The 12,496-nt window shown below is 39.0% G+C and overlaps 1 protein-coding gene across 3 annotated transcripts in view; it reads right to left on the bottom strand.

Moving 5' to 3' along the window:
- Positions 1–12,496, bottom strand: part of Clcn3 (chloride voltage-gated channel 3) — a 95,533-nt gene that overhangs the window by 70,931 nt on the left and 12,106 nt on the right. For all 3 annotated transcript variants that reach the window (XM_004657142.2, XM_045141326.1, XM_045141327.1), the window contains exon 2: positions 2,073–2,248. In XM_004657142.2, the coding sequence (XP_004657199.1) occupies positions 2,073–2,232 (160 nt within the window). In that variant the 5' untranslated portion in view covers positions 2,233–2,248. The remainder of the gene's footprint in view (positions 1–2,072; positions 2,249–12,496) is intronic.

Here is a 12,496-nt window from a genome sequence, read left to right as displayed (position 1 = left end):
ATACACCAAAAGAAAAGAGAGACAGAGACAAATTTAACTACAAAGCTCGTACCTACTGAGGTTTGGCATAAGAACAGGCAAGTATTTCAGAAACTTAACACAGTAGAAAGCCCAAAACATACCATCAAAAAATACAAACCCTTGGGCCGGGCATGGTGGCGCACACCTTTAATCCCAGCAGAGGTAGGAGGATCACCGTGAGTTCGAGGCCACCCTGAGACTACACAGGTAATTCCAGGTCAGCCTGAGCTAGTGTGAAACCCTACCTCGAAAAACAAAAACAAAAACAAAACAAAACAAACAAACAATAAAAACAGACCCTTAATCCTTTACAAAGATGTCACTGTAGTACATAGAGAAATAGAAGTGGACCAGCCAGCTGTTCATATGGGAAAAAGTGAACTGAATTTTTATTCCCTTATATACACACACACACACACACACACACACACACACAAAAAAAAAAAAAAAAAATCTTCAAGTAGATTACAGATCTAAATGACAAAGAAAGAAATGAGTATACTATATTTGTGATCTCAAGGTATCAGAAGTTTGCATCCCCAGATCTCTGGTAAAAGCCAGATGTTACAGAGGACATCTGTAAGTCCAATGTGCCTACACTCAGTATGGCTGTGTAACGAAGTCCTCAACATCTAGGGGATGAATCACATGTGTGTACGACCACACCTATCTCAAAAGTATCTTAGAACACAGAAAATAGGAAGAGTAAATTAGATTCCATTAGACTTGATAACAATTTCACTAAAAGATCCCACTAAGAAAATGAAAAGACACACTACAGAGTGAGAGATGCATTTGCAATAAATATGTCTGGCGAATCAGAATCAAAATGATCACCTATGAAACAAACAAACTCATCAGGTACTTTCAAAGAGGCAATCTAGCTGGATGTGGTGGTGCATACCTTTAATCCCAGCACTTGGGAGGCAAAGGTAGGAGGATTGCCAGGAGTTCACGGCTACCCTGTGACTACATAGTAAATTCCAGGTCAGTCTGGGCTAGAGCAAGACCCTACACTGAAAAAAAGGAAAAAAAAAAAAAAGAAGAAGAAAAAAAAAACTCAAAAGAGGCAATCGAAAACTCTAATGATCACACAAAAGGCATTTATACTTTAAGACATCAAATATAAGTTCACAATGACAAACTACTGGATATACAATAGAATAGCCAAAATTTTAAAGCCTGACTGTATTCAGTCCTGGTGAAGACTTAGAGCAACTAGAAGTGTCCTAGATAATAGGTGGAAATGTACATGCTACAAACTACCCTGGAAGTATCTGTGCAGCATCTAATGACACTAAGACAGGAACATTCCGAGATCTGAGCATTCTATTCTGAGTATAACTCACCAGAATGGCATATTATGTGCACTAAAACACATGTACATGAAAGTTTACAACAGCACTATTAGTATTAGCTAGACCTTCAATAAAATATATCAGCAGTTGAATATACTACAGTATAATTGCACAATGAGATACTGCACAGCAATAGAAAAATTTACCAGTGCCACATACAACATAAATATCTCAAAACACAAGCAAAAGCAAAAACAGATACAGAATTATATACAGTATGATCTTATCTGTAAAACTTGAAGCACTGCTAAACTACTCTAAATAGAAATGAAAATAATGCTAGTTATCTTAGAAGTGAGAAGAAGAGAAGATTCCAGGAGTGCTAATAAGCTTTACTTCTCAATTGAGCCAGAGTTATATAAATTGTGTTCATTTTACAGAGAGTCATCAGTTTCTACACCTTGGACTTAATGGCTACCTACCTCTCTGTATCACAATATATTTAAATTTAAAACTTTACCCAAATGCCACGGATTTTTGCAGATGATAAAAATATTTTAGAAAGAGATAAATGTGGTAGCTATAAATGTGTTAAGGCCACTGAGATAGACAATTTAAAATGGTTGACTTCATGCTTTATATTTGCCTCAGTTTTAAAATGGTGCTCCAAAAGTCAGTCTCAGTAGACCAATGTATACTTATTGGCATATAATACATTCATGACTATTAATACGGAGTGATCACTGAACTTACCAACTGCTGTGTCACCATCTAACAAATTGTCATCTTCAGAAGTCTGGAAGTCCATGATCACACCTGCTCCATCTAAAAGCTCCTCATCGCTGCTTGCACTGGTTATGCTGTTGTAGCTGTTACGATAGTAGCCTCTATGGAACAGCTGCTCAGACTCCATTTAGCTGCTGGATTTTCTGGGGGAGAAAAGGAGGGAAATATGATTTTAACATTTCCCAAACATATAAAAATCATGTTTGGGCTGGAGAGATGGCTTAGCAATTAAAGTGTTTGCCTGCAAAGCCTAAGGACCCAGGTTTGATAACCTAATCCCCACCAGATGGAAAGTTATGATCTTCGACTAAAATATACTAAACTCATGCACTATGACAATATCTATCTCTATGTAGGTATAAAAAAGAAAGAAAAACTGGGCATGGTGGTGCACGTCTTTAATGCCAGCATTCAGGAGGAAGAGACAGGAGATCACCATGAGTTCAAGACCACCCAAAGACTACATAATGAATTCCGGGTTAGCCTGGGCTACAGTGAGACACTACCATAAAAAAAAAAACTCAATTTTCTGGGTGCTAACTTACTCTCCGTTGGAGAATCTGCTTCTCTTTTCCAGATAGATGCAGATCCTAAGAAGAGAGCTGCCCCAACATACCTCAGAAGGGGCCCAACTGAAACTAAGGACAACTGGCGAAATAAGCAAGGGTGATGTTTTCCTGTGAACTGGATACCAGCACAAAGGGGAAGGAGATCAATGCAGAGAAAAATCAACTCCTACCAAATCAGAGAGCCAGAGCCTCAGAGGCCCCCAACACCTCAGCACTGAAGCAGACCAAAAATGAACCCAACATGGCTCAGGGAAATCTTGCGGAAGAGGGGGCGGAAAGAATGTCAGAGTTACATGTTGGGTCATGATTTTCAGAGACATTTATCATACTAATAACTGGGGGCTAACTCCACAATGCACGACCCATTTTCAATAATAAGGAGGGTCTAATGGGAGGGGGTAGATCACAGATGAGCCTAAATAATGGTACCAAACTGCCTGTATTTACTGAAAAGAAAACTAATAAATTAAATTTAAAAAAAAAAAAATCAAGTCATGCTATAAAACAACCTCCAAGATCAACAAAGTTAAAAAATGTATACAGTTATAAATGACAAAGATACATTTTTAGTATGCTGTGTGTGTAGCATTTCTCCCACAAAGGGATGGGGAGGAAGAACCACAGGATATAACCAACCATGTGTACACACATGATCTGGAGAGCTTTCCAGGAAGGTGACAGACCAGGTATGAAAGAGGTACTGTCTCCCTTCAGTATTTTACCTTGGCACTATCTAACTTTTGAAAAATATTTTTATTAATTTGAGAGAGAGAGAGGCTGGGTATACCAGGACATCTTGCCATTGCACATGAACTCCAGAATCAAGAGCCACTGCGAGAATCTGGCTTTAGGTGGGCTCTGGGGAGCTGAATCTGGACCAGCAGCTTGCAAGCAATCTCCTTTAACTACTAAGCCACCTCCAGCCCCTAACTTTAAATATTAACAGTGATCAAAATAGTTCATATGTGATTTTACTCTTCTTAATCATTTTAAACATTTTGTTTGTTTGTTTTTCAAGGTAGGGTCTCACTCTTACCCAAGTGGACCTGGAACTCACTCTGTGGTCCCTGACTGGCCTTGAACTAACAGCAATCCTCCTCCCTCAGCATCCCAAGTGCTGGGATTAAAGGAACTTTAAATCTTTGGAGCCCATGGTCAAGTAAGTCAAATGTTTCTTACCTATTTTCATTTTATCAAAGCAGGTAAAAAACATTTTGTTTTGTTTTTTTATTTTACAAGGTAGGGTCTTGCTGTAGCCCAGGCTGACCTGGAATTCACTATGTAGTCTCAGGGTGACCTCCAACTCACACAGTGATCCTCTTACCTCTGCCTCCCAAATGCTGGGAATAAAGGCATGTGCTACCATGCCTGGCTTTCTTAATTTGTTTTTTGAGGTGGCACGTGCCTTTAATCCCAGCATTTGGGAGGCAGAGGTAGGAGGATTGCCGCGAGTTGGAGGTCACCCTGAGACTACATAGTGAATTCCAGGTCAGCCTGAACTACAGTGAAACCCAACCTCATAAAAGAACAATAATGGGTACTGGAAAGATGGCTTAGCAATTAAGGCGCTTGTTTGCAAGGCCAAAAGACCTCACTTGGATTCCCCAGTACCCACATAAGCCATATGTACAAGGTGGCACATGCATCTGGAGTTCGTTTGCAGTGGCTGGAAGCCCTGGCATACCCATTCGTTCCCTCCCTCCCTCCCCCCCCCCCCTCTGCCTCTTTCCCTCTCTCAAAAAAAGCTTAAAAAAAACAACAAAAATTTTATATATATATATATATATATATATTAAGGGTATGCTTTCATTTTCTTACATTTTAAATTCCTGAAACATTATTGCTCCTAGTTTGATTTTTTTATATACATCTACTTACTTAATGCTCAACATCAATATAAGAATTCAACATAAGTGTGCTGGCCTTAGTAACAAAACTGAAAAATCTACAGGTGAGGGACTTGAACAACACAATCATAGAAGCAGTCTAACCAGTAAGCCTTATCAAGAAATGCAATGAGATACATCACAGTAAGGACAGACAGAGAGAATGAGTTAGCAAGCTCTCATTCTAGTTGAGATTTAAGACTGTCTTACAACAATCTTTTGTCTTCAGTTAATTTCCTTTCTCTACATGAAAAACTAGCCTAAAAGAGCCTTAATAACAAACAAAAGTATTCTTGAACTACAATTTTTCAGAAAAATAAAGTATTACTAAACAATGGCTATCTTTTACCTGACTTATTATATAAACTCTCTGGCTTGTAGATCATTTCAGAAGTGACACTTTGAGACCTATCTGAAGGTGCATCTCTATTTTCAGCATCTAGCACAGAATACGGGCAATAAATACTAAACTCCTTATTCAGTTAATGAGGCCAAACAGAGAAATGTGTTCAGTTTCCAAAATACAAATCCGCTCTGAAACAGTATTAAATGGGTCTTGGAGAAATAAACAAAAACTTACACATAAAGAACAAAGAAAACTTAAATATTTACTGTTTTGCAACTTTATAAATGTTTTATGGTTTACTTCTACCCAAAATAGCCTAATATACTAAGATTGTTAGTGTGTTAAAATAGCAAAATATGAAAATAAGTGTTTCTGCCAAGAATTCTGCAGTTCCCTGGAGAAAACTAAATTAAATATTGTGAGTCTTGTATAGACAACCAAAAGGCTTTTATAAAAATAAACATTAGTTCAAGAATCATGTTTGACACATCAAAGTATACATGCTAAGATTATGCAAGGAACACAGATATCCTATGCCTCATTTCCTTGTACTGATGATCAGAGGAGAGAGATCTATGTGATAACATTAGAGGTTACACAACATGAGGAAATCTCTCTAAAGTAATTACACTTTTCTTTGTACCAGGACATCAATCAGAAAGTTCCAACATATTTCTTTATATCATCACGAAAGGACTTTCATAAACTACTAATAACTGAGAAGTTCTTTCAAACTATTAAAAAGTTAATTTCTTTACACCTCTGAAGCACTAAGACTCCAGATCATTCTTTATATGAACAACCAAATACACTAGTTAAACTCAGGACTGCATGCGCTATTTCTATACATTTGATAACTTAATAGTAATTATTCCTCTTATTACTTCCAAAGTCTATAGAACTGGCTACCTCATGCAGTGGGCACTACTATGCATGACCCCTGAGCCCTAGAAACATGGCTAGTCCAAACTGAGCTGTGCATTTTTATTTTATTTATTTTTATTACTATTATCTCTTTTTTTTTTTTTTTTTTTTTGGTTTTTCAAGGTAGGATTTTGCTCTAGCCCAGGCTGACCTGAAATTCACTATGGAGTCTCAGAGTGGCCCCGAACTCACAGCAATCCTCCTATCTCTGCCTCCCAAGTGCTGGGATTAAAGGCATGCACCACCACGCCTGGCTCAGAAAAATATTTTTAATACTTTTATTTATTTATTTGTGAGAGAGATTGAGTAAGAATGGGTGCACCAGGGCCTCTTGCCATTACAAAAAACTTCAGACACATATCCACTTTGTGCATCTGGCTTTATGTGGTTACTGGGGAACTGAACCTAGGCCTGCAAGTTTTGTAAACAAATGCCTTTAAGTACTGTGCCATTTCCCTTGACCAGAAAAAATATTTTATTTAACAATACTATGATAAAATATTCAAATATCTAAGTTACAATACAGAACGAAAACCCAAGTAACAGTGTTAAACCTGTTTGGGTTCTAACCTGAATTCCTGGGCTTGTCCACAAATACTATTTAAACTAGCAATAGGGGCTGAAATTTTGCATATTAAAAAAAGGAAAACAATGATTGTTTTATTATTTTATTTTATCTTTTATTACTTTTTTATTATTGTAAAAATAAACCATTTCAGGGCTAGAGAGATGGCTTAGCAATTAAGGCACTTACCTTGCAAAGCCAAAGGACCCAGGTTCGATTCCCCAGCACCCAAATAAGCCAGATGCACAAGGTGGTACATGTGTCTGGAGTTCATTTGCAGTGGCTAGAGGCCCTGGTGCACCCATTCATTCCCTCCCCCACCTCTCAAATAAATTAATAAAAATTAGCCAGGCATGGTGGCACATGCCTTTAATCCCAGCACTCGGGAGGCAGAGGTAGGAGGATCGCTGTGAGTTCTAGGCCACCCTGAGACTACATAGTGAATTCTAGGTCAGCCTGGGCTAGAGTGAGACCCTACCTCAAAAAAATAAATAAATAAATAAAAATTAAGCCGGGCATGGTAGTGCACACCTTTAATCCTAGCACCTGAGAGACAGAGATCTAGCACCTGAGAGACAGAGATAAGATTGCCATGAGTTTTACACCACCCTGAAACTACATAGTGAATTTCAGGTCAGCCTGAGCTAGAATGAGACCCTACCTCAATAAAACCAAAAAGATAAAATAAACCATTTTGAAGCATTAATAGGCACAATAGCAGCAAACATATTTCTTGAGGTTATGAAAATTAGACAAAACTTGTGAAAATCCCCAGAGATAAAGTCTGGTTCACTGTATAACCACTTTGCTTTCCTCTAATCTGATCTCCGCAATGCAGTCAGCAGTCTGATTAGTAGTCTCTCCCCACTATGAGTTGAAATCATTTAATCCTTTCCACATCCCTAAGGAGACAAACTCCTTAACCAAGCAGAGAAAAACCCTATGCTTTATTCTGTAGCACAGGACTCAGTGCCCTATTAACCTGTCAGTCTCACCAGGAGCTTTCCTGTCTTCTGTCCCTGTAGTAGTTACTTTCTCACTGTTGGGACAAGACATCTGACCAGAAGCAGCTTGTAAGAGGAAAGGATTTACTTCCACTTACAGTTTCCAGGGGAAGCTTCATCATGGTGGAAAAAGCATAGCAGAGCGGGAAGCTGGAATGGATCATCACATAGCAGTGAGGTGGTAGCAGAGAGAACTAACAAGCACTGACACGTATAAAACACCACACTCACCCCCAGTAACTCACCACCTCCAACAAGGCTCCACCAGCTAGGGACTAAGTAGGTGGCTCCATCACAAACACATGAGGATGTGGGGGACATTTTACATTCAAATCACCATGGCTCCCAAAGCCTTTGTTGCCCACTCTGCCCAGAACATACTCTCTCCTTTTCATCTGATTAACTTTTCTAATCATCCTTCAAATATCCATTAATTAGATGGCACATCCAAATAATCCTAGCTATACCAGCCTGGGGCAGAAGTATCTGGAGTTCAAGACCAGTTGTAGGCAACAAAGATTCTATCCAAAAGAAACTGTGTGTGGCGGTGCACACCTTTAATCCCAGCACTTGGGAGGCAGAGGTAGGAGGATCACCATGAGTTCAAGGCCACCCTGAAACTTCATAGTGATCTCCAGGTCAGCCTGGGCTAGAGTGAGACTCTACTTTGAAATACTACAAAAAAAAAAAAAAAAAAAAAAAAAAGGTTCTATCAGAAAAACTCTGGATAATCTCTTAAAAACACATCTCAGCCAGCTGTGGTGGCGTATACCTTTAATCCCAGCACTCAGAAAGCGGATGTAGCAGGATCACCTTGCATTCAGGCCACCCTGAGACTACATAGTGAATTCCAGGTCAACCTGGGCTACAGTGAGACCCTACCTTGAAAAACCAAAAATAAAAAAGGACACATCTCGCTATATGAGAGCACTATGATGAACATAGTCACAAGTACTTATATAAGCACAATCCCATAATAAAAGCTTGGGTGCTATATTCTTGTCCCCATTTTAAAAAGTATTCTATTTCTATTTATTTGAGAGAGAGAGAGGCAGACAGAAAGAATAGGCATGCCAGGGCTTCCAGCCACTGCAAAAGAACTACAGATGCATGTGCTACCTTGTGCATCTGGCTTACATGGGTCCTGGGGAACAGAACCGCGGTCCTTTGGCTTTGCAGGTAAGAGCCTGAACCACTAAGCCATCTCTCCTGCCCCTATTGTCCCCATTTAATAAATGAAAAAAGATTATCTAAACTGACCAAAGCCATGCAGGAAGGTTAAAAAAAAAGAAGCTTCCCTTAATATTAGAGTCAAATCTTCCCTATGTCAAATCTATCCATTATTAATTCTTACAGTTCATTGTTATAGCACTTACCATAGTTGTAATATCCTTACTTGTGTGATTATTTTGTTAATTAGTCAGTCTTCCATTCTAGAATGTATCCTGAGGTTTGGCACTGTGTCAGACTGTGTTTGCACATTCAATGATTAGAATAGTGTGTGACATATATTAGATATTAAGTTTCTGTTTGGTTTGAAGTCAGGGTCTCACTCTTGTACCCCAGGCTGGCTTGAAACTCATTATGTAGTCAAGGTTGGCCTCAAGACTGGCAGAAATCCTCCCATCTATACTTCCAAAATGCTGTGATTACAAGGTGTTTATGCCTAGCTTAAGAATGTACATATGGAATTCTACAGTACGCCACTTTCCGAGGTTAGCTCTTTGTACTCTGCAATTCTCTGTGCAGGTTGTTGTTGTCAATAGTTATTTTTATTGCTACGGAGGACTATAGTAAAGGCCACTGCTTTCTTAATTTCCATTTTTAACAATTTTATACATGTACATAGTATATTCTGATCTTTTTTTGTTTGTTTGTTTGTTTTTTGTTTTTTGAAGTAGGGTCTCTGGCCCAGGCTGACCGGGAATTCACTATGGAGTCTCAGGATGGCCTCGAACTCATGGCGATCCACCTACCTCTGCCTCCCGAGTGCTGGGATTAAAGGCATGCATCACCACACCCGGCTTCTATATTCTGATTTTATACATCCTCCCCAATGTCCTCTCCTACTCACCCACTCCTGCTGAAACCTTTCTTTTTATTGACTTCCTCTTCCACATTCATGTGTGAGTGAGTGAGTGAGTGAGTGTGTGTGTGTGTGTGTGTGTGTATTTGCATGAGCACAAATGAGAAGTTATTTATGGAAGTATGGGTAACTAAACCATTGAAAAAAGTGACCCCCATTCCTCAAATCCCTGCTTCTAAAACTATGGGCCACAGCCCCATAGAGTCAAACAACTGAATGTGGATGCTGTGATTAAAAGACAAACAAACAACCAAACAAAAAAAAACATGTAGCTGGGAGTAATGGCATACACCTGTAATCCTGGCACTTAGGAGCTAGAGGCAGAAGGGTCATTCTCAGCTACACAGAGTTGGAGGCTAGCCTAGCTTAAAGGAGCTGGTGTAATTAACAAACTAAAGCATGTTGTAAATCCAGCATTTCTGGCATCACTTGCCCATGTGCCAGCAAGTGGCTTCACTAACGCCAGGGTTCTGACTACACAACATGCAGGCTGCACTATACATGGGGTCATGCACACGCACGCAGAATTTGCACTGTGCACACTGACATACACACCCACACACATATAGACTTTGCACTGTGCATGCCATAACGTCCACTACATAAACAAAGGCTGCCTGAAACATCCCAGCTCGGGTTCCTATGTCATGAACTGAACTGTTTTTCCTGGATATAAAGTTTTCAGCTCTTCTAAAAAAAAAAAAAAAAAAGTTTAACAAAGACTTTTAATACTTTCCTACCATCACTCCTCAGCCTATATATATTAAGCTACTCATGTCTTTGGGTTGGATTGTGTTAGAATGTTTGATTTTGAAAGCTGCACTGTGAGCTGCTGATCTGTATTTCAAAAAAAACCCACTTAGGGCTGGAGAGATTGCTTAGTGGTTAAGGCACTTACTTGTGAAGCCTAAGGACCCAGGTTTGACTCCCCAGAACCCACATAAGCTAGACACACAAGATGACACATGTGTAAAGTGGCACATGCACACAAGTTTCGTTTTCAGTGCACCCTGGCACACCAATTCTCTCTCTTGATCTCTCAATCTCTCATTAAAAAAAAAAAAAATCATTAAGTAAATTTTGTTTTCGGATTAAGAGAAAATTTCCAACAATTTCTGAAATGGCAAAGCAGTATTCTCACCACTGTTGATTATAAAACCAAAATATCAATGAGTTCTGAGAATGCTGGAGATATTCTGGATCCTGCAGTATCAGATACTCAGCCAGGATGAAACGCTTTATGTAAAAACAAGCAGGCATATTCTTTCATTGAGATGGAAGTTTACTTTCACCTTGTTTAATTGATTTTATTAGCACATTTCATCTTTAATAAATGGTAAAACTATGTGTATATCAGAGAATAGTTTTAAAATAAATTATTTATGATTATCAGTAAATATTTGACTTGCATAAATATTTTATATATCTTTATATCCAGAATCACATAAAAATTTCTCAGGCAAAAGAAGTCACAAATGGAAAAAGTTTAAGTCCTGGTATTGCAGAGCCTAGCCAGTAACTTGTGTCTGTAATTCAGCACCAGAAAAGCTGAGGCAGGAGGAATGCCAGAAGTTAAGGCCAGCCTGGGCTACAAAGTGAAACCTTGTCTCAAAACCAAACAAAAAGCAGTTCTGTTACACACAGACAGTTTGTTTAACCATCCACCAACTGACTTTTTTTTTTAATTTTTTTTAAAAATTTTTTATTTATTTATTTGAGAGCGACAGACACAGAGAGAAAGACAGATAGAGGGAGAGAGAGAGAATGGGCACACCAGGGCTTCCAGCCTCTGCAAATGAACTCCAGACACGTGCGCCCCCTTGTGCATCTGGCTAACGTGGGACCTGGGGAACCGAGCCTCGAACCGGGGTCCTTAGGCTTCACAGGCAAGCGCTTAACTGCTAAGCCATCTCTCCAGCCCCCAACTGACTTTTTAAATAACTTTTAGCAATTATTAATAAAGCTGATATAAATATCCATGGACAAGTTTTTTTATAAACTTTTCATTCCTCTAGGATACATGCTGAGGAGTACAATATAGTAATTGATATTTTGTGTTATTTTTCTAATGAAAGTGAAACTGTTCACCTTACTGGCCAAACAGCTTTATACTTCTACCAATAACAACAACCAAAGTGTGACTGGTAAGTGATACAGTTTCTTAATAACCTTTTCAGAATTTGGTGTTTAGTTATCCTGATAGGTAAGATTTCGTTGTTATTTAATTTACATTTTCTAGAGGCTAACAATGTTGAAACATCTTCCTGTGTGTATGTGTGCCTGTACTGTGGGTATACTCCTGTGTGTGCAGGTACGTGGAGAGATAAGAGGACAATTTCGAGTATTGTTCCTCGGCAGTCATCAATCACTTTTGAGACAGTCTCTCTCATTAGTCTAGTACTCACCAAGTAGGTTAGAACTGGGTAAGAGGGTTCTGAGAATCAAGCTGAGGTTCTAATTTTTGACAATCACTTTACAGAATGAGCTACCTCCCCTGCCCCTTGAACTCGCTTCTATGTGCATATACTCTCTTTCTCCCTCCCTACCTTTCTCAATCTTCCCTCAGTCCCTGGGGTGCTGGAGATGGAACTCAGGATCCTGGAGTTCAGTTTTAAGAGTTCCTTATATATCACAGACCTTAGTTATCTGTTAGATATGTTGTTTGTAACTATTTTCTCCTAGGTCATGGCTTGTCTTTTCATCCTTTAGTAGGGTCTACTATATAGCAAAAATACTTCATTTTGATGAAGTTCAGTTCATCAATGATTTTTCTTTGTAGATCTCACTTATGGTGTTAAATCAAAAGAAATCTTTGCCTAGCCCTATCTCCCAAAGGCCTGGAAGCATGTGACTTAAGTGACCTGTGTCCTTCAAAGTTTTCAGTAAAATGTTGAGTCTTCCATAAAGGAAGCTGAGGAGAGTTGAAGTTCATGGCTATGTTCCAAAGATGTGTCACTCAACAGTGTGTCTGACTAACAAGCTAAATAGGAAAGTAGGGCACAAGCCAGGAG

This window comes from Jaculus jaculus, chromosome 1 (assembly GCF_020740685.1).
Source record: "Jaculus jaculus isolate mJacJac1 chromosome 1, mJacJac1.mat.Y.cur, whole genome shotgun sequence".
In the NCBI taxonomy this organism is placed as follows: domain Eukaryota; kingdom Metazoa; phylum Chordata; class Mammalia; order Rodentia; family Dipodidae; genus Jaculus; species Jaculus jaculus.
Note: the sequence above shows the minus strand (reverse complement) of the source record. Positions and strands in the feature narration are given on the sequence as shown.